Consider the following 27,979-nt stretch of genomic DNA (forward strand, 5'->3'; position numbering starts at 1 on the left):
CTGGCTCATCAGTAGGTACCGGGAATAGTCCTCTCCCTTGTTCCATTGTCCCTGTAGTTTCTCCATGGAGGGGTTGAGCACGCCCACTGTGTGGCCACTATGGGCCCTCTAATAAGATGACAAATTCATTGTCCCTGGTGCTCTTTTTAAAGATGGCTGCTCAGCTTTGTCAACAACCTCAGGACTGATCTGTGTTCTGGCAACTCACTAGCTCAGGGCCTGGCACACAAGCCACAGCTCACCTGTCTAGCACTTTCATTCGATTTAGACAAAGGTGCCCTTCTGGGCAGAGGCAGCCCCTCTGGCTCACAGGGTGGCTAGCTTGTGATTATTAGAAAAATGTCCCCATTGCATATATCTGGAGAAAACTATAATTTGAAAAGACATATGCACCCCAACGTTCACAGCGGTACTATTTACAATAGCCAGGATTGGAAACCACCTAAATGTCCATCAACAGATGACTGGATAAAGAAGTTGTGGTGTATATATATACAATGGAATACTATTCAGCCATAAGGAAGAATGAAATAATGCCATTTGCAGCAACATGGATGGACCTAGAAATGATCACATTAAATGAAGTAGTCAGAGAAAGACAAATATCATATGATGTCACTTATATGTGGAATCTAAAAAAAAAGATATAAATTCTATTTATAAACCAAACACAGACTCACGGACATAGAAAACAAACTATGGTTACCAAAGGAGAAGGGGCGGGGAGGGATAAATTAGAGGTTAGGGGTTAACAGACACATGTTACTATAGATAAAATAAACAACAAGGACTTACTGTATAGCACAGGGAACTATATTCAGTTTGTTATAATAACATAATAGAAAATCTGAAAAGAAAAAATATATATGTATGTATATGTATGACTGAATCACTTTGCTGTACACCTGAAACTAACATTGTAAATCAACTACACTTCAAAAAATTTAAAAAATAAGAAAGGAAAAGCTCCCCCTGGCTCCTGGCTAGCGCAGCTCTGCAGCAGTATGCACTGCACAGCTGGGTGAACAGAGGAACGGTTGACTTTAAGACTCCCATCCTCACCACCTCAGCACAACGTGTCCTCCTGTACAGTGAAAACTTGCATGACTTTATGGGGCGGTACCTCTGGCACATAAGAAGTACTTGTGATTTGGCCCCTGATTGTCCCCAAGACCTCAGACTTCAATTGTCCCACCCTCCCCTGCTCTCATTCATTGCTTTGACTGCGTCGTATCTGCACTTGAGGAACACTGGCCTTCATTCCAGCCCTGTCTCAGGGCTTTTCACTTGCTCTCCACCCCTTACCCCCTGCCCCGACTGCTTTCCTTCCCAGACTCCCAGACCTTTGCATATCTTGGTTTTCAGTTCACTAATATAGTCAACATGTATATAGTCAATATAGTCAATCTCCTAGTCTCCCAGGCCTTCAATATCATCACTATCCCTGAAAGTCTTATTTACATGATTGTTGTTGACTCCACCTCCCTTAAGAACTGCAAAAACTCTCCATAGGGAACACTCCATTTCAAACAGCAGCTCCACCCCTGCACTAAGAGACTTGACCAAACTGTAGCCTGGCTTCTAACAGCCTAAATCTGGGTGCCTGGGATGACCCAGCCCCCTTCTGAGTTCCTGTCTGAAAAATCTCAGGGCTGTCAAAAGAATCTACCATTTGTTCTAGCCAACACCTGATGATAGGCCCCTGACCTCCTTTTCTTAGAGCATTTACTAAAAAGGGCTTACAATTGTGAATTCATCTGTCCCTTTGAGGTGTGTGTGTGTGCATAATAAATATATAGAGAGAGATATAGATATATATGGATACAGATATATCTCCTAGGACTCAGAAATGTCTTTCTTAAGGACCTAAGGGCTATTCCTTTGACATGTAATCATCTGGAAGGATAGGGCCTGGGTCTCCCAATAACTGTGAGAGGGCAGAATAATCCTAACTTCGCTAATTGTTGGCTACCAGATACTGGCCTAATTGTAAGCTAATAGGGTAGGGGGGGAGTCCCTGGAGGAAAAGGACTTTTATGACCTAAGCCTGGCCACAATGCTTGCCCTTAAACAGGTCTCAGTAATAATGATCTTAAGGGAACAAAAGAATAAAATGACTCAGGGAGGGTATAGCTCAGTGGCAGAGCATATGCTTAGCATGCATGAGGTCCTGATTTAATCCCCAGTACCTCCGTTAAAAAATAATTCATAAATAAAGAACAAAACGACTGTTATCAGGCAAGAGAAGTAATAATAGCAAAGATAATGAATCAGTTTTAAAGACTCCCAATTCTGTTTCAGCGATAAACATTAGCCTGAAGCACTTTCTCGAGCCGTTTGGCAGAATTTAAAGCCTCTTCGAGCACTCAACCAGATTAACTGGAACCTAAGGGATAAAGATGTTGATCTTTTCTGACCCTCATGACTTCAACTAAAGCTTGGACTCTTGAGCTTTGCCCCAATTCTATGTTGGATTCTCCTCTGCTCAAGGCCCTTCATGAATATGCATATACTGTCCAAGCCTCTTCATGAATATGCATGTACCCTTAGTTTAAAACTTCCCCAATTTGGTTCTGGGGAGACACTGTTTTGGGAAAGATCTTCAGTGTTTTCCTTACTTGCTGCAAGTAATAAATCCTTCCTTCTCCTGATCTTTGGCTTGTTTGTGTCTTTTGGCTTAAGGCCCACCAAGAGGCAAGCCCAGTTTTGGGGTAAAATAATTGCTTTTACACTGATCAATCTTCTTACTGCTTTTTGTAATTTTTCACTTCCCTGACTCTACTTGAGCCCCTGCCTGCTCCTCCTCCTTCCTCGCTCACTGTCCCTTTAAGACGCCCTCTGCACAAATTGGAACAGAGCTCAGCTCTTTCCCAACTGTCAGGAGTTACTGAACAAAGTCTGTTTTCATTGATTTAACTAATGTCCAGCTTTGTTGATCTTCTTTTTTTATTAGAAAACAGAATTTATTTTTTTAACTAGAAAGTGCCACCTTTTTTAACATTTTTTTTAACTTTTATTGAGTTACAGTCATTTTACAATGTTGTGTCAAATTCCAGTGTAGAGCACAATTTTTCAGTTATACATGAACATACATATATTCATTGTTACATTTTTTTTCACTCTGAGCTACCACAAGATCTTGTATATATTTCCCTGTGCTATACAGAATAATCTTGTTTACCTATTCTACATATGACTGTCAGTATCTACAAATTTTGAACTCCCAGTCTATCCATTCTCACCCCTCTCCCCCTTGGCAACCACAAGTTTGTATTCTATGTCTGAGTCTGTTTCTGTTTTGTATTTTTGTTTTTAGATTCCACATATGAGTGATCTCATATGGTATTTTTCTTTCTCTTTCTGGCTTACTTCACTTAGAATGATATTCTCCAGGAATATCCATGTTGCTGGAAATGGCATTATGTTGTCGGTTTTTATGGCTGAATAGTATTCCATTGTATAAATATACCACATCTTCTTTATCCAGTCATCTGTTGATGGACATTTAGGCTGTTTCCACGTCTTGGCTATTATAAATAGTGCTGCAGCTTTGTTGATCTTTGACACTCTCCACCTTTACCTGAGGCTCAGAGGATAGGGACTACGTCTGTTTTGTTCACTACTGAATCCTAAGTGCCTTCAAGAATGACTAGCACAACAAACATTTGCTGAATGAAGAAATAAATATTTGTTAAAATGCATATAGTAAAAAGACCCCAAGATTGGGAGATAGACCTAAATTTCAGTCTCATCATTTGTCTTGGTTAACTTGTTAACATGAGTCAAGTTGCTTCATCAGTTTGGTCCAACAGCTATCTGTGTAACCTGGGGCAAGATACAGAATCTCTCTCTGTCTCAGTTTCCTCAGTGAGCAAGCAATTCCTTCTTCACAGGGTTGTTGGGAAGACTGAAATAGTGTGAGAGAAACACGGTGCTCAGGAAATGAGTTCCAATCTTGACCTTTTACTGGGTCTTTCTTACCTGGTCTCTTACCCAGAGCCTATAGCTCATGCTCTTAAGAGTGCAGACCCTGGAGCCAAACTGCCTTGAATTTGAAGTACCGCTTTGTTCCTTACTAGTTATGTGACTTTGGAAAGTGGTTTAATTTCTTAGCACTTCCCTTCTTTATCTGTAAACTGGGGATGATTGTAATCTCCACGTCACAGGGTTGTGAGAAGTAACAGAGTAAATGCCCTCACACCAGAGCCTGACATATCACATATAAGTGTAAAATAATATGATTGGGCCTAGGGATCCTCATCAGGCTTTAAGGCCAAAGATGCCTCTATGACTTCACACCTACAGCTGGAGCAGCCAGTTTCCCTCCCTTTCCTTACAGGGGTCTGGGGTCAGGGGTCAGAGTCATTAACCCAATCTCCCACTGGGCTGCTTTACACCTCTTTCACTGCCTGATAGGTGGTCTGAAGTCACTCTCCTGGACACTGGCCAGCGCGTGGGGGGGGGGGGCTCTTCCTCAACCTCAATGGCTGATGAGGAAGCAGAGGTTCTCCCAGCCCCGGAGACCGATCCACAGCAGTTCTTTTAACCCCATCCTGTCCCCAGGGACGTTCTTTTTGACTCAGAGTCTCCTAGAGTGCGGGGTGAGCCCCTGGAACTGACCGGAAGACTGAGGGTGGGGTGCGGCGCTGTTTCTGTCCAAATTTAGCTTTTCTTCGGGGGTGATAAGCTGGGGGCCACGGGACCTAAGATTGGGCCCCTTCTAGGGAATGAAGATGTGAAGACTGGATCCAGAGGGGTTTCCTCCGGTTCTAACACACCCACTCTCTTTTGTCCTCTGGTTTTCTGCCTCCCGAGGGGACTGCAAACCACAATCCAGGAGAAGGAAGCCCGTCTACCTCCGAGGACTCTGCCCCTGCCTAAACCGCCCCGGGCGTCCGCATTTATCCTCCTCCTCTCTCTGTGATCTGTCGCTGTCACACGCCGCTTTGTCCACAACTCCTAACAGCCACCTCTATGGGCCAGGCCACGGTTCTCCCCTCAATCGCACGGCCAGGTCCACAGAGGACCCCGCGGCCTCACGGGGAACATAAGGGGAGAGTGACACGCATGCGCGGACAGCACCTCCACAGAGGACAGCTCGACCCCGCCGGACGGCCTGGCGGGGGCGGAGAGCGCATGCGCATATGCCGCGCACCGCGCCAGTAGCGAAGATGGGGCGAGTGGGTGGCCGCGTGAAGCTAGACTTGTCCATCTCGGCGCCCCCTGCCGCCCTTCTTCCTCTCCCCGGGTCTCGTCTTCCCACACTCAGGTCTCTAGGACAGCCTCGTATTGGAATCTTAGTGTGAATCCTTCCGTTTAGTTAGCAACCTGTCTAATAAAGATAAAGAATGGGTGAATAACAAGCATATTAAGTCCGTTGACTTGCTTAGAGTGGGTGCAGCCTGTACATCGCCACCCAATCCTTGGTTCCAGAGCAGGCATCTTTTCTTCCCCAACTGGGGGTGGCAGAAATAAAAGAGGAACTTGTCTCCTGCCGAGCCCCCTTGCCAGACTCTTTGAGGGCCTGAGCCACCTTCGGGCTCCCTGTGATGACCGATGAGGGTCTCCCCACTGTGCCCCATATCCCCGCCATTGGGACAGTCTCACAAGGCGTGAGTGGCCTAGGGTGGAGGGCACAGCACTAAGCACGACAGTTACTACTGACTGACCACTTTTTATGCCGAACATGATACACTTGGAGAAATCGAGTGTTCGTATTCAAAACCTGAGGCTAAGAGACGAAGACGACTCAATCCAGGTGCCACAGCCGCCCTTTCAGTGGGCGCACGGTCAAGACTTATTACTGATACAGCCTCAAAAGCCTCGCACCCGAAATGGGCAGCTTCGTCTCGCGGGCCCCCTACTTCTGGATGTTGCCCAGTCTCACTGGCTGGTGTTTCATTGGCAGCCGCCATCCCGCCCGAGCTGACTCATCATCCTCACAGCCGTTTATTCTGTTCCGAGTCTTTGCTAACTCGACCTGGGCGGGCGCGGAAGGGGCTTTGGGGGCCAGAGAATTGTTGGAGAAACCAGTCTAAGCCCTGGGCTGGAGACCTAGGGGGCCCAGAGAGGGCCGAGCCCCGGGTGTCGGCCTCTGGCCACCAGCAGGGCGGGGTGCTCCGCGCGGCCTGGAGGAGGGGTGGTGAGGAGCCGGGAGGGAGGATGGTTCCGCCAGCATTGCCGGAGCCTCCCTCCTCCCGGCTCCCGCCCCCTGCCGGCGGCGGCTGTCACTCCTCGCGCTGGTGCCAGCTGGCTTCTGGCTCTTCGCCTTCATGCCTACCTGCTCGCTTTCCTGCCTTCCTACAGACTGTCCGCATCCCCTTCCCTTCCTTCACCACTCACTTCCTCCCTTGCTCTCGCCCTCTTGCGTTCCTCCACTTCCATGTCGCCAGAATACTGTCGTCTCCCTTCGCCTCCTCCCGCTTCCTCTCCTTCCGAAAAACAACAACAACAACAACAAAAAAACCCAACTCCAACTGGTCCTATAATGGCTTCGCTAAGCCTGCAGACGACTCCCAGCTTTCTAGCTCGTTTGCTGGGTGGGTGTGTAAACCATGAGGTAATTCTTCCAAGGCTGTGAAGGGAAGGTGGATATAAGTGGAACTGACACTGTATACTGATCACAACACATTGATTCCACCAAATGATGCGGGTTTTTTGCGATGTCACACATATGCATTCATTCACTCAGCAAACACTGCCATCTGTTCTGCGCCAGGCCCTGTATGGCATATGAAGGATACAGAGATGAGACTAGATCCCTGATCTCTCAGAAGAGTAAATATTGGTTCAGAGGTGGGCATAGAGAGCTGTGGGAGCCTGAGGAGGGACATCACACTATCCTGGGGATTATCTGTGGGGTAGGGTGTCACATTTAGCAAATAAAAATACAGGATGCCCACGCAGATAGGAATTTCAGACAAATAACAAATAATTTTAATTAATAACAAATAATATTAGTGTAAGAGTGTTCCAAATATTTCATGGGAGATACTTATACTGAAAATTATTTGTTGTTTATCTGAAATTCAAATTTAGTTACGGAACATCCTATCTCTCATCTGGCAGCACTACTGTGGAGGGTATCAAGTTATGCTTTGTTGCTGGAAAGTACAGTGTTATATACAGGCTGAAGTCCGATCATCAGAAGGCAGCAACTTATGGGAGCCCTAAAAGTGAGGTGGAACCACTCAAAGGGTTTAAAGCAAGCTGGGTAGTATAATCAAATTTTAGTTTTAGGAAGAGGCTTCTTCTGGCTTCTTGGAGGATCCTTTTAAGAGTGGGATCTCACCAATTATAATAGTACAGCCAGAGGTTTTGGATAGTGATAATAGGTAGGACAGAGGACGTGCCAGATTTAAGAAGTATGTAGTAGTTAAATCAACAAGATTTAGCAATTGATTAGATGGAGTGAAGAGGGCATCAATCCTAGGGGCCAGCTTGGGTGTCTGGGAAGGTGGTATTGCTTCCAACTGAGAAAGAGCAGCTGTTGGAGTCAATGACTAATTTTAGGTTAGGACATGTGTTGGAGATGCCTAAGAGACATCTGGTGTAGGGGACAAGCAAGAGATTGGCTATTTCATTCAGTGGAGAAGGTGAGCCTGGTGATTGGGAAGCTCTCAGCAGAGAGGTAGTATTGAAACCAGGAGATGGATGAGTTCCCCAAAAGAGGAACTGAGCAAGAAGACCAAGAAGAAACAGAGAAGTAGGAGGAACCAGGGAAGTGAGGTGACATGGAAGCCAGAAGTGGTTTCTAGGAGGACAAAGTGATCAACCATGTCAAATGCAGCCAGAAAGTTCTGACTGCACAAAGACTGAACATTGATTTGGGCAAAGGTAAAGTCATCATGACCTTAGGCTGGCATCACACAGGCTCATTTAGACATCAGTCCCATTTATTCAAATGATCAACACTTAGCTAACATGTGTCCCGAGCATGCTCTCAGATGCTCATCACAGTCATTCTCACATCCCACACACTCCTTCAGAATATAAACCATTCATTCGAATTGTGCCCCAACTCACTCAGAAATTACAGGCACACATTCAGATGCTCTCCATATTCATTAGTTGGGGTCCTTTATATTTGCCAATGTCATCTCAGAGCTGGAGCCAGTGCAGCTCTGCCTTTGCAGGGATGACTTCAGGCACCCACAAGGGTTAAATACGTTATCCTGTGGTTTTTCTCTCTCAGGAATGAAGACCACCTTTGTTTTTCTCTCACCTCCTGGTGGGCTAATAACCCCTTGGGACTGTGAGATAACGCTGGATGTTCCTGGTTCTGGTGTCCCTGACATGCCTCTTTGCTCACCTCTGGCCCTCGTGCACCCTAACTGATGAGTTGAACTTGCTCTGTTCCCTATTTTCTAATTATCTTGGAGATAGTTATGAACAATAAAGACAGGGGATGCCCAATGGCACAGATCCCCAAGGAAGTGAGAAGATTTGGGCCCCAGAGCTCAGTGGAAAAGGCAAGCCCCAAACAGGACTTCTCTTCTCTGAAAGCCAAGGAAACACCAGCGTTGAATAGAGACAATGTTAGAGGTGACAAGAGAGAAAGTGTTCACCTAATGGCCTCCACTTGCTTTATTTTTTTGTTTTTGTTTTTTTGGGGGGGAGTAATTAGGTTTTTATTTATTATTTTTGATGGAGGGACTGGAGATTGAACCCAGGGCCTTAAGCACATGCTCTACCACTCAGCTATACCTTCCCTCCTCCATTTGCTTTAAACATAGTAGTTTTTAACCCAGGGTCCACAGCCCCTTCAGAGTCTGTAGAGAGAATTCAAGGAACCCATGGACTTGGATGGGGTGGGGGGAAATTGCAACTTTATTTTCACTATCACTAACAGAAATATAGCATGTCCTTCTAGGGGATGTGGGTAACAAACTATAGTAGTATTAGCAGTGCCTGTGGCTTAAATCAGATTTTCAGAGTATATCATGGTTGTGGCCAATCCCCCAAAATAACATTACTCTTTTGAAATCATGGTAGTCACTAGACCTGACTTATATTACTGCATTATAGATGTGTTCCTTATTATTTTGGTAATTATATTTCTTTTGTAGTCCTTATTTATCTTATGCATGCATTATTCTGGGAAGGGTTTCCTTAGACTTCACCAGATTGCCAGAGGTGTCCACACCATAAAAAAGGCTGAGACACTGCTCCGAAGAGTAATTAGCTAATATTTACACAGCTCTTCCTAGAAGCCAGGTATTGTTCAAAGTACCTTTTTTTTTTCTTATGTAGTTGTTAACTAATTTATTCCTAACAACCCTACAACAGAGGTGCTTTGATTATACTCATTTTATGGAAGAAGATAATGAGGCACATCAGTCAAGTAGCCTGCCCAAGGTCATCCAGCTAGTAAATGATGCTGCTGAGACTCACACCCAGACTTCTGGCTTCAGAGTCTGTGCTGAAAAGTCAAGGAGTTGAGTTGATAGAATGCCCAGGGGCAAATGGTTGAGGGTATTGGTGAGAAATGGGTAAAGAGAGAGGAGGGATGAGAGAGGATCTTCACTGTCCAGAAGAAAAGTAGAAAGAGGCTGCTAGGCTGGAAGAAAATGACTAGGCTCACAGAACAACGGGGTTCAAGGAGATAAAAGAAGTGGTGGAAAGATATAGCTTAGTGGTAGAGTGCCTGCCTAGCACACCCAAGGTCCTGGGTTTAATCCCCAGTACCTCCATATAAATAAATAAATAAACAAACTTAATTACCCCCCAAAATAAGTTAATTACTTTTTAAAATAGTAGTGAAGAGAGGAGACCCTAGGTGACTGGGAGGAGATGGTCAGAGTGAGAGACAGTGGTGTGTAGATGCCAGGGAGGTTGGGGAAGTCATTTCAGAGCGTGGCAAGGTTAATAATGTGGTCTAGATAGAGGTGGTTAAAGTAGGGAGGAGATGAAAATCCCTGGAGCTAAGAAGATGAAAGAACATGAAGCTGGACCTGCAAATTCTCCCGAGATTGATTGATGATGGATTAATATATTCTTTCATCCTTATTGAGTATTCTTGACATCGGGTAGCCAAGAGGTAAACCAGTAAGAGGAGACTCTGCTGCCATGGGGTTTACCTTGCAGTGTGAGGAGAATGACACAAACACACACACAAGGTCAGGTTAGACAAGGCTCAAAAGCCTTTAGGCACAATTCCATAACACCAAAGTTTCTGAAAAGTATAAGGTAGGTTTTTTTTTTTCATACTTTGGAGCCCAAACTCAGTAGGTGACAAAAACTGACCTGAAGTAGCATGAGGCTATTTGTAGTTTTGATTCACTCAGTGTGAATTCTCATACTTTCACTCTGGAAGTATTAATGTTGAATTCTAAGTGATGCTCCAGAACTTTCCCAGTAGTTACGTAATATAGAGCGTGTGCAGTGTACAGAGTTATGTAATGTAGGGTATCTGTCTTCTTGACTAAAATTGAAAAGATTCTGAATTCCAAAACATATCTGGCCCCAAAGTTGGAAAAAAGATTATAGACCTGTAAGTGCTATGCACAGAATTCAAACATGCAACATGCTGGTTCAAAAATGGGCCCCTGTACACAGAGGGCAAGGAGAGATGGAAAAAGAGGCAGGGCATTCCAGACTGGTGGGTGTCAGATTTAACGAGCAAGGGAACATACTTACAAGGTTTGTTTTGGGTGGCAGAAAGACGAGTAGATCTCTGCACCCACCTGCCAGAATCTTAAAAGTTTATGTAGAGGACTTAATGAGGTTTAGTCGTGTATTAAATCCAGATGGTCTCAACAACACCTTACTCTCCCAAGGCTGTGTCCTTGAAAAAGCTTTGGCTGTGGGAATGGTAGGTAGAAGGTACATTCTAAGGACAGGGGAGGAGGTGAGGATCCTCCCAATGACTGATCCAACTCTGGGGTCAACCAGAGGTCACATCCTCTTGATGACCTCCTCCAACACAGTGGACTTGGAACGAGGTGACTTGAGTGGTCAGGGAGGGGAGGTGACATTGCAACTTAGTTCTGAATGACCAAACAACAACAAATACAGTCCTGTAAAGATTGGGGGAGAGCATTCCAAGTAGAGGGAATAGCTAATTCAAAGATGAACATAAAGAGACTGTGGCTAGAGCATGTTGGGATCAGTGAAGAGTGCTTTAGACTGCTAGGGGAAACTCATGTCGTCAGAAAGTTTGTGAATCTGGTACTAAATCCTTTGATGAATATGGTGTAGTGACCAGGGGTGTAGTGGTTGTCAATAATTAGGAGGCCCAGAGGGAAGTCTTCCTGAGTGGGAAAGCATGTAGGGAGAACCTTCAGATAGAGGAAACAGACAGCTGAATGCGGCTGAAAATGTAGACTAAGGTTTATGGTCTGAAGACCTTGGTTTGGGGAAAAGTATAGAAAGAAGTCAGATTAGGCAGATTAGGTGGGCTCAAGACTCTAATTGAGATACTGGTTGAAAGATGTTCTAGGATGATCAAAGACCTGATAAGTATGACAGTCCCTGGTTCAGGTCCAATCTAAAATGCATGACCTGGGCTTTGAGGTTTAAAATAGGTTAGACACGGAAGACAGTGGCAAAGGCTGAACTGATGAAAGATGTTGTTTGCTTCTCTGTTTATGTCTCCTTGAGCTTGTACTTCTCAGCAGCTGTGTCTCATAATGTCTGTCTCCTAGCTTCCTGTCTCTTAATGGCTCGCCACATTCATATCTCTAGGATCCCGTCTGGCATCTCTGTTCCTCTCAATCTCTTCATCAACACGTGTTTCTCTACGTGGCTCTCAGAATCTCCGTCTTTGGATATCTATGTCTCGGTTCCAGAATCTGATTCTCTCTCCCTTCCTTTGTGTCTGTACTGTAATTATCTTTTTTTTTTTTTTTTACTGTAATTATCTCTTTTTCCAAAGGAATCGTGTCCTCCTGGAAGGTATGAACCTTTTATTATTCCCCTGGGTATTCCCAGTGCCCCGCACAGAGCCTGGCAAATAGAAGTCTCTCAGATATGTTTATACTTGAATGGAGGCTTTTTCCGAGGAGTAAGGGACACACTCTCAGTCTTCTGTCCCCCTCCCCCAGCAGAGCTGACCTCCTTACCAAAGACCAACTAGAGAGTTGGACGGAGGGTGCGGCGGTTTTGCAAGGTTCTTTCCCCAGGTGAAATAACTCTCTAGGGGTGGACCCGGCCTTGGCCTCGCCCTCTCTGCAGACGACGTGAGTGGCTGACACGCGCCGGAAGTCCCGGGCCGAGGACCGCCCGCCTCGCCGGCCCCGCCCCGCGGCTCCGCCTCCGCCAATCAAAGAGCGCTCGACAGTCCTGCCTGAGGAGAGGTGAGCGCAAGATGGCTGCGGCGTGTCGGAGCGTGAAGGTAACCGGGTCTTCTCCCCTGCTGCTTACTCCGCTGAACCTCCCGGGACGGCGCGGCTGGAGAACTAGGGGGAAGAGCTCGGTGCTGGGAGAAAGGGTCACGCTTATCTCGGCCTGGTATTGCGGCGGTTGGGCTCGGGAGGTGAAGGTCAACTCTCCGAGGCACGTGTATGTGGGGCGACTAGATGAGCTGTTTAGGGGTGAGACACCTGGAGGTCCCATCAGTAAGGTGAGGCGGCATACCGCGGTCACTCCGCAGGGGTGACCAGGAGCCTCCCTCGAAGAAGCCTGGAGAATGGGCAGATGAAAGTGTGGCGGTGGTTTGCACAGTGTAACTATTAACAGTGCCCCTCTTCACAGGGTCTGGTCGCCCTAATAACCGGTGGAGCCTCGGGCCTAGGCCTGGCCACGGCAGAGCGACTGGTAGGGCAGGGGGCCACTGCCGTACTTCTGGACCTGCCCAACTCGGATGGGGAGGCCCAGGCCAAGAAGTTAGGGAAGAGCTGCGCCTTTGCCCCAGCGGACGTAAGTGGGATTACCCCGCCTTCTCCATGGGGTCCCTTTTCATAAGGGTGCTGTCTACGTGGGCAGTGGACCCGTCTCCTTTTCCATTTTGGCCTGAGCCATCCTCAAACACCTACGATAAGGAATTTCTAAAGCTGGGATTCACAACGTTGGGGTTGGGGATTGGACATGTCAGAATCTCTTCCAGGAGGTATGTATAGTCTGGAAATGCATATCATGCCCTGTAATTTTATATTTACGAAGTCGAAAAACTTTTCATGAAACAAACGACAGAAAGTAAAGCTTGAGGAAATCATCTTAGCAGGTAGAGGTATAAAAAATCTAGTTTATCTTCATATCAACAATTCTCAAAACTACTCTGATCCACAGCAGTTAATAATCTCCAGGGGTGTGTGAATTTATCAAAAGAGGGTCTAGATTTGAAAAATATTTTACAACACTGCTCAATAGTCTGTAACATTTTCAACTTTGTCACATTCTTTTCTCTTCGCCTCTCCTTGCTTACACAATTCAGTTGTCACTCAAAGACTGGACTTGCCCTCCCCTCCCCCAGGTTCAGTTGTGTGTGTATGTGAGAGAGAGCGCGCAAAAGAGAGAGAGAGAGAGAGAGATGGGGGATGAATACCTTCTCCACTTCTCCCTTTGAAGGTGACCTCAGAGAAGGACGTACAAGCAGCCCTGACTCTAGCAAAAGAAAAGTTTGGCCGTGTGGATGTGGCAGTCAACTGTGCAGGCATTGCAGTGGCCAGCAAGACATACAACTTAAAGAAGAGCCAGGCCCATACCTTGGAGGACTTCCAACGAGTTCTCAATGTAAGGCCTTAGAGGTTCTCCAGGGGTAGTAATGAGAGGTATCTGGCTGTGGGTGCCCCCAAAGCTTTTAGGGGACAAGAGACTGCCTCTGCCTCAGGTCCTACACCATGTCTCTACTGGTCCTCCAGGTGAATCTCGTAGGCACCTTCAACGTGATCCGCCTGGTGGCTGGTGAGATGGGCCAGAATGAACCAGACCAGGGAGGCCAACGTGGGGTCATCATCAACACTGCCAGCGTGGCTGCCTTTGAGGGCCAGGTGTGTGGGCAAGGGCAAGGCTTGTGCCTCGGTGACTTGTTGGGGTCCTGCCCCCTATGACCTGCCCTCCTTCTTCAGGTTGGACAAGCTGCGTACTCTGCTTCCAAGGGGGGCATAGTGGGCATGACACTGCCCATTGCTCGTGATCTGGCTCCCATGGGCATCCGAGTGATGACCATTGCTCCAGGTAGACATATCCCTTCCCTGCCACACCTGGGATTGGGTGGGATCCGTGGGCAGTTAGTTGAGAGGGGAAAGTAGTTACCACCTAAATAGCAGCGGCCTTCCATTTCTGGGCACAGGAGGCACCCCAAGTAGGGAGTTGAGAGACTGGGTAAATACGAAAGCAGGGGTGGGTCTCTGACTCTGGCTGTCTTGTCTAGGCCTATTTGGCACCCAGCTGTTGACCACCCTCCCAGATAAAGTGCGCAACTTCCTGGCCAGCCAGGTGCCCTTCCCCAGACGACTGGGCGATCCTGCTGAGTATGCTCATCTGGTACAGGCCATCATCGAGAACCCATTCATCAATGGAGAGGTCATCCGGCTGGATGGGGCCATCCGCATGCAGCCTTGAAGGGGGAGGGCAGAGAAAACATGTACCATGCCCCTTTGCCCCTCTTTCTGGAGTTCTCTACTCCAGCTTAGGAGGAAGTCCAGTAGCCATTTTGTAACCTCTGCCCACCAGTCACCCTTTGTGCCTAATAAAACCTCTGTTTCTCACAGGGAAGTGGGCAGCACTGTGTGCTGGGGGAGCTGGCATGGGGAAGAAAGGTGAATGGGAGAAGACTGACAGGGTTGGATGCTCAGAGCCCAGGGGTGGGGCGGGAGAGGCAGTACCTCACACCTCTTGTGTCCTGTGACAATACGTGGCCTTGATTTTGGTGAATAACTTTATTACCTAGGGTCAAAGGTGGGGGTAGTGGCTCAGCTCTCTCCCACTGGGGAAGGATTGGTGGAGGGGGTCTGCAGCATTTTCCTCTGACTCAGCCTCTGTGGGCTTGATGGGGGAGGAGGGAGAGATGACCATCCTGAGTCAGCGGCTGCTGGTGTTGTATTGCAGGTAATACTGGGCTGTAGGCTTATTGATGTAGATGATTGCATTCAGATAATTTTGCCTGTGAAAGAAACCCAGAGGGCTCAGCTGACGGGCTCTGCCTCACTCCATGGCCCTTGCCATCCCTCCTCACCCTCCCTGGGCATTCACCCCTGCTGCCACCCCAAAGAACTCACTGAGCCTTTTGCTCCTCAGCCAGCTGCTGGTTGAAGGAGCCTAGCCCCCTCCGAAATTCAGCACAAAGCTCCTTCTCCTGCTCTTCTAATTCCATGGCCGCCTGGGCTAAGTTCACAGCCTGGCTCTCCCATTCGCTATCCAGTGCTTGTTCGGCCTGGCGCTGTGCCTCCTTTTCACGGCGTTGTGCCTCCTGGACTCTTCTGATGGCAGCTCGCTGCTCTGGAGTCATGCCCGTCCAGTAGTAGGGCAGGACCCTGTGTGGAGCCACAGGGTTTTGGGCGACCTGGGGGTTCTCCGACAGTAGGTTGCTCGAGACCAGGCTCTGGATCTCCATGAGGTTGGCCTCCTGTTGGCGCTGACGTTCACGGCGCTGCTGCTCAGCCATCTCGGCTGCCTGGTGGGGCCCTCAAATGTGAGTGTGTGGATGCCCAACCTCAGGGGACTCTCAGCCACAGGGAAGGAGGGGACATGGCCCTACTTCCCTCCATTCCCAGGGAGAGAAGGACCAGATACTTCATGGTCTTTTGAGTGACTTAAGGTAGGGGGAGGGCTGGCATGGGCAGGGAATTTCTCTGCCCTCTGGAAGCCCTGAGACTGAGAGGCTGGGGGAAGGGAGGGCAGTGTTCTGTTCTCAGATCATCCTGAGTCTAGAGGTGGGGAAGAGTACCTTCCACCCTAAAAGGGCCCTTAGGTGAAGGGGGAAGTCCTCAGGCAGATGAGGGGGCTGGTGTTGATTTGAGACAGTGTGTGAGGGGGAAAGATGTGGCTCAGGTTCCCCAGGACTTTGTTCAAGGGACTGGGGAGAGCCCAGTGCCCTGGATGGCTCCTGCCGTACCTGGGCTTTGTTGGCATTAGCCGTGGCAGACATCATGGCCATGCGACAGGACTCCTCCAACTTGACCATCTGGGTGGCCCGTATGTCCATGGCTAGGCGCAGCTGGTCACTGAGCATATCTGCACAGAGAAAGATGGCCAGAGCTGTACTGTACTAGCTTGCTCCCTTCCCGCTTCACTCATTCAGCCATTTGTTCAGCAAGCTTTGTGGATGTCTATGTATGTGTGTTTGGGAGGCAGGTAATGTCCTAACTGCAGGAATGTGGAAGGAGCTACTCTTTAGGGCGATGGATAACCAAAGTGACAGCTACAAGGATTTCTCAGGTGCCTAACTGAAAGATTCCTCCAATGGACTTGGGTCTCAGTGCCAGCTCTATTGGATCTGAGCTTTGTGACCTTGGGGAAATCATTTTCATCTCTGAGCCTCAGTCTAAGGGCCATGTGTTAGGTTTGGAGGACATCAATGAATTCAATCCTGTTCTCAGAGAATTCCCTGTCCAGTAGAGGAGAGGGATCAAACATAAATCAGCATACCACAAGGTGGTAAGAGCAATGACAGATGTGTACAGGGCATTAAGAGAGGTTTGGGTGAAAGGAAGGCTTCCAGGAGGAGGTGATCCTTGAAACATGTGTTGCATATAGCTAAAAAGAGCAAAGTGCATTCCAGGCTGCAGGTGCAGCACGAGCAAAGGTATTGACACTTTACTTCAGTCTAGCCACACTGGTCTCCTTGCTGTTTCCAGGACATGCCAGACACTCTTGCCTTAGGGATCTGCAATAAATGTTACCCTTATCTCATGCTCTCTTGCTTCCCGCTTCCCTCAGGTCTTTGCTCAAATGTTACCGCCTCAGTGAGGCCTGCCCTGTCTCTCCTACCTAAAATTGCAGCCTGCCTGCCCCCAACATTTATCCTCTCCCTGGTTTATTTTTCTCCCTAGCATTTGTCACCACCCAATATACCCCACATTTTACTTGATTATTTTATCTATTGCCTGTCTCTCTCACTAAAGGTAAACCTTCGTGAAGGCAGGGAATTTTGTCTGTTTTATCTGCCACCACACCCCAGCACCTTCATCAGAGCTTGACACATAGTGGGTGCTCATTAAATATCAAATGAATAAGTCAAGAAACAGCATGGTCTGTATCTCCAATTATAAATAGTCTGCTCTTGCTGGAGCATCAAATGCAAGTAACCAGGAAGCTGTAGAGGGACCAGACTGAGGGCCAGAACCTTGACCCTGAGGGTGGTAGGGAACATGGAAGGATTTTAAGCAAGGAGGGGAGCACAGTTAGATTTGCATTTTAGAAAGCTCCTTCTGGTAGCCAGTATAGAGGACAGTCAGGCTGGTGGGAGACAGTGGAGGAAGGGAAGCCATCTCGGAGGCTTTCACAGTAGGCCCATCGGGAGGGCTCAAACCAGGCCAGTGATGGAAAGGATGGAGGGGAAATAGATGGAGGTTACATCAGCAGTACTTGATGGACTGGATGAGGGAGTAGGGGAGAAGAAAGACTCAGGGATGCTTCCTAAGGTCCTGGCTCGGAGGACTGCAAGCATGGTGTGGCCAGCAATGGAAAGGAGATAGAGAATGCAGAGCAGGTTAGGCACCACTGATTAGTTCTGTTTAGGAAGCTGGGTTGGAGGTGGTCAGCATGCATCTGGCTAGCTGATTCTGCAGCACAGAGGTGGCGACATGTTCACTGAAACCGGAATGAGGGCCTGGGGCACCTGAGGTAAGCATGCAGGTTAGGGAGAGCAGTGGACCAGGGACAGAGTCTCAAGAAGGAAGGAGTAGAAGGAAAAGGAGCCCAAAAAGGGCAGACAGGAGGAATGGTCAGAGAGCTATGAGCAGAACATGCTGTCACCGAAGCCAAGGAAGAGACATTTAAGAAGGAAGATGTGGTCAGAGGCAAGTGTAGCAAGAAAGGTCCGATCAAGGAGAAGATACTAAACAGCCTCTCGTACCTCATAACACAAGGGCATGGATGATTTTAGTACTAGTAGTGTCAGTGAAGTTGTGTGGGGGGAAATGAGATCTCCGGGGTTGAGGTGTGGCTGGAAAGTTAGGAGGTAAGACAGCAAGTGGAAGCAGGTGTTTTCAAAAGTCTGGCCATAGAGGAAAACAGCTGGCTCACAGCATCTAGAGGAATCACAGGGTAGGGGGAGGCATTTGAGTTTTGAAGATGAGTTAGACAGAAGGAAGCGTGTTTACAGCCTGCACGGAAGGGGCCAGTTGAGAAGGCTGGGGAGGGGATACCTGACGGAGCATAGCGTGGGTGGCAGGCAGGGAAAATGGAGTCCAAAGCATAGGCTTGGCTCTGAAGAGGCACAGGGACATAGACTTCAGAGACTGGAGGGTGGGGGGAAGGAGAGGAGAGGGGTGCATTGTTTCATTTCACTCCTCACAGCAACCAAGAGAAGACAGATCAGCCCCATTTTTCAGAAGGGGACACTGAGGTCCAGAGGTGAGATCAAATGCCCAAGTTTACACAGGCAGTGAGCGGGAGGCTGGGGCTGGAATCCAGGTCTCTTGAGGAATCAGCCCACGCTCCTTCCATCATACTGCACAGACTCCCCCCTCAGCATCCTGCTGGCCCCTGCTGCCTTGCCCTCCCTTCTTGTATACCTGCCTGCTGCCATTGGGCAGCTGGGCCCCCAGTGCCGTGGTAACTGTTCTGTCCCAAATCACCCAATACTCCGAATTTCTGAATCCAATAGACAGGTTTCTGTTCCCACCTGAACTCCTCCAGGACATGGGCCGACTCCCTCGGCCTCTCAGTCCCCACTTTCTCATGGTGACAGAGAGAGGGCCAGGATGGTGTCGCGGTCAAGGGTATGGGCTCTGGAGGCAGCCTGCCTGAGTTCACCTCCCACCTCCATCACCGACTAATGGTACGACTTTGGGCAAGTTATTTAACATCTCTGTCCTTCCGTTTCCTCCACTGACAATGGGGATACTACTGGTACTTACCTCACAGGGTTGTTGTGAGGATGAAGTGAGTTAATACATACTAGAAAGCTTAGTGCAGTGTCTGGGATGCAGTGAGTGCACAATGAAGGTTAGCTCTTCCTCTTGCTTCCCCACTTCCTCACCCCTCCTCTAGGTGGAGGGGGGGGCCACCTAGAATGACCTCTTCCTGTTCCCGCTCTCCATCTCGCAAAAAAGTGTACCCGACTTTTCAAAAACGGTTCCTGACAGCTGACCTTTGCCAACCCCCTACGCTGCCTCCCTTCCTTTGTGAGAATTGACCACCCCCATATTGACTGATGGTCGCTCCTTGTCCCGTATATATTTCTATTACAGTATCTATCATAGGACCTAACACAGTGTTAAAGCATAGATATTTACTGATAAATGACTTATGCATGTGTCTTTTTCTCTTACACTAAACTGATTTTTCTGGAAGGCATGGTTCTGTGGGTTCCTAGGCCTGCCTTGTTCACTTGGGTCTCCAGTTGTTCATTCAACAATGATTTATTGAGCCCCTGACACTGTGGCAGACTGTTACTAGGCAACTGGGATACAAGGGGTGGAAAAGAGAGATGTGGTTCATCTGCAGTGAGCTGACAGCTTGGGAAGAAGACAGACATTCCACAAATACTTTGAGAATTAGTTACCTCTATAAGTGGTAGACGGAACAGGATGCTGTTAACAGGGCCAATTTTAAAGGTGAGCAATGTGGGTAGCTAAGAGATGGTCCTTGCCCTTGAAGGGCTTACTCTAATGGAAGAGGACGTGGCCACAGATGTCATAGTAATAGGAACTCCTGGTTATTGAGCACTGACGCTTGTGCCTTTACATACAGTATCTTATTTCATTCTCATACGAGCTCTTTGTGGTATGGATTATTATCCTCATTTTAAAGATGAGGAAACCGAAGCACAGAGAGGAAAATTCATTTGCTCAGACCAGCTATTCAGCAGCAAAGCCCTTAGTCTTCACTCTGCCACCTCCAGGTAATGGAGTGCCAAGGCTGATGGGGGAATCAATGGCAACACTGTCCGTTACTGAAGGAAGTCAGGGAGGTTGGGGCCTGCTCAGTCTAACCTTTCAGCATTAGCCCTGTGGACCTCCCCACACAATTCTGGGCTTCCGGGTGCTGAACCCAGCTCAGGACGACTCCCTGCTAGGCCTCAGGTTGCAGCCTGGAGGGCCCCACTGCTTACCTATACAAGTCTCATTAGCTCTGGCTTGCTGTTGCTCTTGTAGCTGCCTCTCCAGGTTGTACCTGAACTGCTCCTGCTGCATTCTCGGGCATCTGGCCCTGTCCAGGTTCTCCCCCGGGAAGTACTGCAGGCTGGCTGCACCACAGTAGGGATCATTGTCACGGAGAGGAGCTGGATACTTCATCCAGAGTCGGAATGGATCCCAGGGGTCAAATTCACACTTTTTCTTGAGCTGCTGCTTCTGCTCTCGAAACTCCTGGATTTTCTTGGACAGCCGACGGTTCCGTTCTGCTTCTTCTTTCTCTAGCATCTGAGCTACTACATCATACTGCACCTGGGTGGTACCTGGGGGTGGTGGTCACGGACGTTGGAGAAGGCCCCTCAGGAGGGACAGAGCCCATTCAGCACAGCCACTGTTCCCAAAGGCCCATCTGGTTTGTCCCACCACACGCCAGGCATCAGGCCCCACTCCGAGGCAGAACTGCCTGACCTGCCCACTCAGGCCCTTGCTTTTCCCGTTTGGCTGGCCCCTGGCCTTGGGCTTTTACCATAAGCTGCCTCCTTGCTCCGTTCTGTTGTCTCCCGAAGCTTTTGTTCTTCCACCTGGCTGTTCAGGGCTTCTACATCCACCTGATCCCAAAGAAATGAGTGGAATCAGCAGAGAGGCCCAGCAGCGGGCCTTGAATGCTCTAACACAAACTGCTAAGAATTTACCTGCTCAGAATCCCCCTATGGGATCCCCAGTACCTACTGAATAATGTGTCACCATCTCACTCTGGTTTGTAAGCCCCTCAGTGGTCTAGCCTCTGCCTCTGTCTCCAGCCTCATCTCAGTACCCTCTTGCCTTCTCCCACCCTCGGGAGCTTTGCTTACAGTTCCCTATACCTCTTAGACTATTTTGAACTGACAGCCTTTGCTCCAGCTGCTCCCTCTGCTTGGAGCCCTACTTCCTCTCCTCTTTACCCAAACTCCTATTCATCCCTCAAGACCAGCTCAGGCTTGACTTACCTGACCCCTCCAGCAGGTGCTACTCCCATAGAGTCCAGGACTCACTGTACACCTTATATTGAAGTTTGCCTCTTTATCTCCTACACCAGACTGTGAACCCACTAAGGGCAGAGACTGGGCCTTCGTCAGCTTTGTATCCCTACCGCCCAATCCAGGGCTTGCTCGGCACAGAGCAGGCCCCGAGGAAACGCTTGCCAACTTGATCTCAGTCACACCACTCACCCCTCAGCCAACTACTTACTTGTGTCAGGCACCCCACTCTGTTTTTCAGAGCCATCACCATTTGTTAATACTCACCCCAACACTTCCTTTATTTAGCCTCATCTTACAGAGGAGGAGGTGGGAGCTCAGAGAAGAGCTTATCCAAAGCCACACCTCTAGTAAACTGCAGACCTGGCCCTTGAGCATAGGTATGGGGTCTTTTCCAGAACACCATGCTGCATCCCTCCTCTGTACACCCACCCAGCAATCTATTTTTCTTAAGCTATCAATATTTTCTTTTTCTTTTGGTTATAATTCATTTAAAACATTTCACAATAGTGCAAAAGGGACTACAGTTTAGTGAAGAGTAAGTGTCCCTCCCATCTCTGTCCCTCAGCCCGGTTAACAGTTTCTTATGTAGCCTTCCAGAGAGTTCAGGCACATACACTACCAAATATTCTTTAGACTTCTTTTGGCTCCATGTGCCTGTCTCTCGAGAACCCGGCCACTTGGCCCAGAGCTGACTGGAGAAGAGTCAGCTGTCACTGGCTCCTCTTCCCCTGCACCCTCCACCCCCTTTCCCAGGCCCTTCCTGCACCTATAGGAGTTGGTGCCTTTTCCCCCTCCTCCCTCCTCTTCAGCTCTCAGGTCTGCTCGAGTCAGGGAGGGGCTGTGATGGGCCCTGCTATGCTCCTCTCCAGGGACATGAGTGAGGCGGCCCCTGGTCCAGAGAAGGTGCTGCCCACTCACCCCCATGACTCTGGTCCGCACATTGAAGACTCGGCTTTGTCGTTCTTTTTCTCGATTTCTTCTAGCCTCAATGGCTGCCACCTCCTTGGGATCTGGTGGCACGTTTGTCTTAAACATCTGGAGCGAGGGGGAGGCAAATGGCCAATCAGTACTGACCACCATCCTTGACTCCACCTCCACCCCCACTCCTCCCCACAGTATCTCACCGGTTATTGATTCCTACTGATTTTCCTTCCTGATATATTTCATATCTGTGTCCTCCATCTCTGCTGTCATCACCCTAATTCAGGCCTCACAATCTGGTGCCAGACAGTATTCCCAGGAGCCTCACTGGCCTCCCTTTCTCTAGTGTTACGCTCTCTACTTCATTTTCTGCCCTGGCTACCAAAGTGATCTTTCTGAAAAGCAAATCTGACCATGGAACGCCTTAGCTTAAAACCTTTAAAAGCAGCTGTAGAGCACATGGTTCCCCAGTGTTTACAAGATCAAGTTCAACCCCCTTTGTTAGATTTATAAGGGTCTTCAGGATCTGACCCCTGCTCACCTTTCCAAGTCTCAAACTCACTTACAACACCCCCATTTGCATTATGTTCTGTTCAGTGTTCCCCATTTCAGTAAATGCCACTGCCATTCCCCCTTTATTCTTATTACTCATTCTCTAGTCAGATGAAAGGCTAGAGGGCTTAAATTTGCCTATGTTCCTTCATATCTGGGGAAGCCCACTTTTGGCTCGAGAACCAGCCAAAGCCCCAGCCAAAATCACTTTTGCAAACGTAAATCTGATATGTCTCTCACCTGCTTAAAATCCTCCCCTGGCTTCCCACTGCACTTAGAATCAGATCCAAACTCTTTACTGTGAGCTTTCGAGATCCAGTTCCTCCACACGATCCGGTTCCTGCATACGTCTCCACTTCATCTCATGCCACCCTCTCCCTTGCTTACAGTGCTCCAGGCACCCTGGCTTTCTATCAAGTCCTCCAACAGTACACCTTTCCCACCTCAGGCCTTTGTACCCTTTGTTCCTTTGTTTAGTACACCATTGCTCAACTCCTAGAGCTGGCTCCCGTCCTTTTTTTTAAAAAACATTTTGTAACTAAATATTTGACACATACAGGAGAATACATATAAGCCATATGAAAGTTTGGAAGCATGATAAAAGAGACCTATGAACCACCTCCCCAACTTAAGAAATAGAACCTGATCAATACTATTGAAGTAGGTCTTATGTCTCTTCTCATCCTTATCCTAAGAGATAACCACTATCCCAAATGTTACCATTCCTTTACTAATATCATGCATTCATAGACTCTCTGTGTATTATTCCCTGAACAATATTTTAAAACATTTTCCTGTTTTGGAACTTTATGAAGTATCATGCAGTGTACATTCTTTTACATCTTGCTCTTTTCTTTCACCCATGTTCATTCTATCATTTAATGAATATTTGTGGAGTGCCTACTGTCAGACGATCCTTTAAGCATTTGGGAGACATCAAGTGACAGAAATCTGAGTCCTTGTGGAAGTTACTTTCTAGTGGGGACAGACAGACTATAGAGAGTACATTAAGTAGTTTGTAAGAAGATGATGATAAGTGCTTTGGGGAAAAATATAAAGCAGGATAAGGAGGACTGGAAGTGCCAAGGAAATGGCGGGGGGGTGGAATGTTGCAGTTTTAAATATGGAAGTCAGGGGAGGCATAACTGAGAAGGTAATATTTGAGCAAATACTTGAAGAAGGTGAGGGAGTCTCCTATTCTGTTATCTAGGAAGAGAGCACTCCAGGCAGAGGGAACAAGTGCAGAGGCCTTAAGGTGGACACGAGAGGCACACACTCAAGGGGACAGCAGGAAGGCACGTGTGGAAGTGAAGAAGTGGGCTGGAAATGACATTAGAGAGATTAGGGGAGGTGGGGGGCACAGAGGATGTAGGACTTGGCAGACCATTGTAAAGGCTGCAGCTTTTACTCTGAGAGAAATGAGCAGCCATTGGAGGATTTTGAGCAGTGGGAACGATGTGTTCTGTCTTTGACTTTTAAAGGATCACTCTTGCTGCTATGTTAAGAATAGACTGCGGAGGGCAGGGGAGGCAAGGCTAGAGGCAGGGAGACCAGACAGGAGGCTATTGCAGTCGTCCAGGCAAGAGATGAGGGTGACTCTCACCAGGTTAGCAGTAGCAGAGGTAGCGAGAAGTGGTCAGATTTCTGGATATATTTTGAAGGCAGAGCCAACAGGAATTCCTGATGGATTGGATGTGCGGTGTGAGAGCAGCCTTAAGAATTACTTCAAGGATTGGGGCTGGGGTGATCAGAGGAGTTGCTGTCAACTGAATAGTCTGTGTGGGGAGAACAGTATAGGATGGGGGGAGGATCCAGAGATGAGTTTTGGAAGTTTAGAGTTTGAGGGGGCCTAGTAGATATCCACTGATAGCACATGGATGGTATGGTAAGTGTTGTTATTGTTCAAAAAGATCTGCTGTTCCTCCTTACAGAAGGATTAGATATCCTTATCTCACTGCCCTCAGGGTTATCCTTATGATCTGCTTTGCTGTCTGCAATGTGAGAATTGACCTGTGCTATTCCCAAGTAGAACTGAGAGCCATGACGTGAAAGCCACTTTCTCTGTTCACTCTCTGCTGTGAGACTGGCAATGTCTGAGGTAAGGGCTGCTCCTTCAGCCTCGGTCCTGGAATGACAGCACAGAGATGTAGCCAACCCACAATGGACAAGAAGCGGGAGTGAGGAATCTTTGTTTTTATGAGCTGCGGAGATTTTGAGGTTGTTGGTAACCTCAGCATAACAGCCCATCCTGTCGGATGTAAGGACTTTAAAGCTAGGAGGCTGTAAGAGATCTCCCAGGGAGTGAGTGTAGATGGAGAAGAATGCCTCAGGAGAGATGGGGAGAGGCGGAGCCAGCACTGGAGGCTTAGTGGCCAGTGAGGTGGGAGGAAAAACTGGAGTGGGTGGTGTTTGAGAGGCCAAGTGAAGAAAGTGCTTTTGGGCGGAGAGGGTGAGCAACTGATGATGGGTAACTAAGATGAGGACTGAGGACTGACTGATTTGCAGGGAAGGGTTGCTGATGCCCTTAACAAGAACATTTTGGGTGGAGCCTGACTGAAGTGGGTTCAAGAGAGACTAGGACTCAGCAGCACAAACAACCAAGTTTATTTTATTTTTTCAAATTGCAATCTCTTGCAATAAGAGGAGGAACTTGCAGATTAGAAGAGACTGATACATACAGGTGGAAAAGTTTCTCTAGCATATACCTAGGAGTGGAATTGCTGATTCATAGGGCATAAGCCTATTTAAACTTTACAAGATAATGTTAAGTTGTTTTCCAAGGAGATTGTACCAATTTATACTTTCACCATAGTGTATAAAACTCTAGCCACTCCACATCCTCACCAACAGTTGATATAGACTTTTTAATTTTTGCCAATTTGTGGGTATAATATAATGATCAATTTTAATTGGAATTTTCCTTACTGCTAATGAGGTTGCAACATCTTTTCATGTGCGTTTTGCCCGTTTTTGTTTCTCTTCTGTGAAGTGCCCACTCATATCTTTTGTTCATTAAAAAAATCATTTGTCCTTTTCATATTAATTTTAGGAGTTCCTTATGTATTCTACACACTAATCATTTCTTAGTTTAAATGTGGCAAACATCTCCAGTTTGTGGCTTGTCTTTTCACTTTATTATTATTATAGAATAATTTTATGGTAACAGTTGATACATACAAAAGAATATGGTTAACACACATGTAAGTTATGAAGTACAACAAAATGAACACCCGTGAACCCTCTACAGAACACAGAGGAGAAAACATTATCAATGTACTTTAGACGCTTTCTGTGTGCACTTACCATCTTTTCACTTTATGTTGTAATTTGGAGGTATTTGAATGTAGTCAAATTGACCAATCTTTTCCTTTAAGCTTAGAAGTTTTTATTATTTAAGAAATCCCCTGAGGTCATAAAGATATTCTCCCATATATTCTTCTAAAATTTCTAAAGTTTTGCTTTTCTCATTTAAGTTTTTAATCTATCTGGAATTGCATTTTGTATATGGTGTGAGAGATAGGGATTAAATTTGAGTTCTTCCCTGAAGCTCCATTTCATATTCTTAAATGGAGCAATAGTTCCTGTCAATTATATGAGATTGCTGTCCTTTGGTCATTTTACCCCTCAGCCTGATCATGACTGTTTCTCCCAAATGAACTTCATTTATGGCTCCAAGCTTTCTTACTTTCCTGGACTTATTCTTAGACTCTACGACTCTTCCCAGCCCTTAGACATCATTTTAAAGATAGTTACAGGAATGGCTATGGCAGCCACCAGACCCTTTCCATGTCTAAGCACCAACCCCAGCCTACCCATTCCATCTATCACCACATTATAAGGTCACACTAAAGGGGAGGATTCCACAGACAGCTTCTTGGACTGCTAAAACCATGGCTTAGTAATGAACAGGTATAAGGAGAGGGGGGATGAGGGGATGGAGGAGAGGGATAGAAAAGTTGGGAAACAGGAGAAGGGGACAGAAAGGGCAGACTCAGGGGGCAGAGGGGGAAAGAGGAAGGAGGGCAACAGAGCAGTTGATGGAGGAGGGGGACAGAGAGCAGAGAGAGAAGAGGAAGGGAGGAAGCAAGGGAAGGGGCAGAGGGGGATGGAGAGGAGGGAATGGGGTGGGGGTGAGGCATGAAGAGTGGGAGAGAGATGAAGGAGGAGAAGCAAAGAAGTATACAGGTGGAAAGCACTGGCTTAGGGACACTGACTTCCGGGGGAGGTCACACAAAATACCTTTCTCAGCAAGAAGTCCCAATTTTGAAGCTCCCAGGTGGGGTCTAGGTTCAAGCAGCCAAGTGGCTCAGGTACAAGACTATTCTTGGGCTACAGCGGTAGCCTCTGAACTCTGGAGAAACAAGAGAGGCAGCGGACAGGGGTAGTACCTCTGGCCATAGTTTTCCCCAGCCCCGTATCCCAGTCGCTCCAGAGTCGCTTCATCTCCATTCACACCCCATCCCCCTTCACACCCTATCCCACTTCTAACCCCAGCCCACTCCCAACCCTACTCCACCGTCAGCAATCTGAGCTCCTATAACACGGAATCCTCTCGCTGGCCCCTCCTTCCTGTACAGCCTTCCGCTCCCTGGGGTCCTTCCAATTTCCGACCCCGTTCCCATTTGAGCTTCCCGCCGGCGAGGCAAAAGCCACTGCCGAGCTCCTACCTTCTTGCCCTGAGGGCATAGCCCTGCTGGGACTTCTAACTTGTCTCAGCAGGCGTCGGCTCGGTCAGCCAGCTTCCCCGCCTCCCAAAAGCTGCAGACTCCTCCCGGCACCGCCTCCTCCACGACTAGGTAGCCGCGGTTTGCGTTGCCATGCAACAAGAAGAGAGGGCGGGGCCTAAACGTCTGTCGTAATCTCGCGCCCTGGCAACGGATCAACCAAACCTCTACGTCACCCGAAGGCCCCGCCCCTGGTTCCCGGCCGCGCCGGAAGCCGAAAATCCCGCTAGGCCTGGACAATTCTCGCGAGGGTTGCCGTCCGCCCGGCCTGCACTGCGGTGTTTCCCGCGCGGGCTACCCCAGTTCGCAGGCGTACGGCGGGGCCTTTGGTACAGCCGCCGGCGCCGCCACGGTCATGGGTTTCCTGAAGCTGATTGAGATCGAGAACTTTAAGTCGTACAAGGGTCGACAGATTATCGGACCATTTCAGAGGTTCACCGCCATCATTGGACCCAATGGCTCTGGTGAGATAAGCCCGGCTGCGGCCCTGCGCACGTCCCAGCCTGGACCCCCTATCCGGCAGCAAATTAGTACAACCCAGCCTGTGCAGCCTGAAATGTCGCGAACCCTAACAGGTTCTTTG

The 27,979-nt window shown here is 48.1% G+C and overlaps 3 protein-coding genes across 4 annotated transcripts in view; 2 read left to right on the top strand and 1 right to left on the bottom strand.

The window, feature by feature from the left end:
• The first annotated feature begins 12,213 nt into the window (after window positions 1-12,213).
• Window positions 12,214-14,655, top strand: HSD17B10 (hydroxysteroid 17-beta dehydrogenase 10). Its single transcript, XM_032474644.1, has 6 exons — window positions 12,214-12,334; window positions 12,694-12,858; window positions 13,507-13,671; window positions 13,800-13,928; window positions 14,007-14,115; window positions 14,312-14,655. The coding sequence occupies exons 1-6, from the start codon at window positions 12,308-12,310 to the stop codon at window positions 14,500-14,502; spliced, it is 786 nt and encodes a 261-aa protein (XP_032330535.1). The 5' UTR covers window positions 12,214-12,307; the 3' UTR covers window positions 14,503-14,655.
• Window positions 14,656-14,804: 149 nt separating this feature from the next.
• Window positions 14,805-27,483, bottom strand: RIBC1 (RIB43A domain with coiled-coils 1). 2 transcript variants are annotated; one of them, XM_032474643.1, is made up of 8 exons: window positions 27,340-27,483; window positions 26,912-27,023; window positions 22,118-22,234; window positions 20,707-20,788; window positions 20,159-20,503; window positions 15,995-16,113; window positions 15,159-15,553; window positions 14,805-15,043 (listed from the first exon to the last, which is right to left on the bottom strand). In XM_032474643.1, exons 3-8 carry the CDS (start codon window positions 22,232-22,234, stop codon window positions 14,962-14,964), a joined length of 1,140 nt encoding a protein of 379 aa, XP_032330534.1. In that variant the 5' UTR covers window positions 26,912-27,023; window positions 27,340-27,483; the 3' UTR covers window positions 14,805-14,961. The 2 variants fall into 2 exon arrangements, with proteins under 2 accessions (XP_032330534.1, XP_006192402.3); XM_006192340.3 differs by lacking the exons at window positions 26,912-27,023; window positions 27,340-27,483 and adding an exon at window positions 22,913-23,025.
• Window positions 27,484-27,645: 162 nt separating this feature from the next.
• Window positions 27,646-27,979, top strand: part of SMC1A (structural maintenance of chromosomes 1A) — a 34,731-nt gene continuing 34,397 nt past the window's right edge. The window contains exon 1 of the mRNA XM_032475884.1: window positions 27,646-27,860. Within this exon, the coding sequence (XP_032331775.1) occupies window positions 27,752-27,860 (109 nt within the window). The 5' untranslated portion in view covers window positions 27,646-27,751. The remainder of the gene's footprint in view (window positions 27,861-27,979) is intronic.

This window comes from Camelus ferus, chromosome X (assembly GCF_009834535.1).
Source record: "Camelus ferus isolate YT-003-E chromosome X, BCGSAC_Cfer_1.0, whole genome shotgun sequence".
Classification (NCBI taxonomy): Eukaryota; Metazoa; Chordata; class Mammalia; order Artiodactyla; family Camelidae; genus Camelus; species Camelus ferus.

Coding starts and splice junctions, on each gene's coding strand:
- RIBC1 (XM_032474643.1), bottom strand. CDS start 22,234: ATGTTTAAGACAAACGTGCCACCAGATCCCAAGGAGGTGGCAGCCATT. Junction 20,789..22,117: donor TGCGGACCAGAGTCATGGGG/GTGAGTGGGCAG, acceptor CTTTGGGATCAG/GTGGATGTAGAAGCCCTGAA. Junction 15,044..15,158: donor GCTGAGGAGCAAAAGGCTCA/GTGAGTTCTTTG, acceptor TTTCTTTCACAG/GCAAAATTATCTGAATGCAA.
- HSD17B10 (XM_032474644.1), top strand. CDS start 12,308: ATGGCTGCGGCGTGTCGGAGCGTGAAG. Junction 13,672..13,799: donor ACTTCCAACGAGTTCTCAAT/GTAAGGCCTTAG, acceptor CTGGTCCTCCAG/GTGAATCTCGTAGGCACCTT. Junction 13,929..14,006: donor TGGCTGCCTTTGAGGGCCAG/GTGTGTGGGCAA, acceptor CTCCTTCTTCAG/GTTGGACAAGCTGCGTACTC.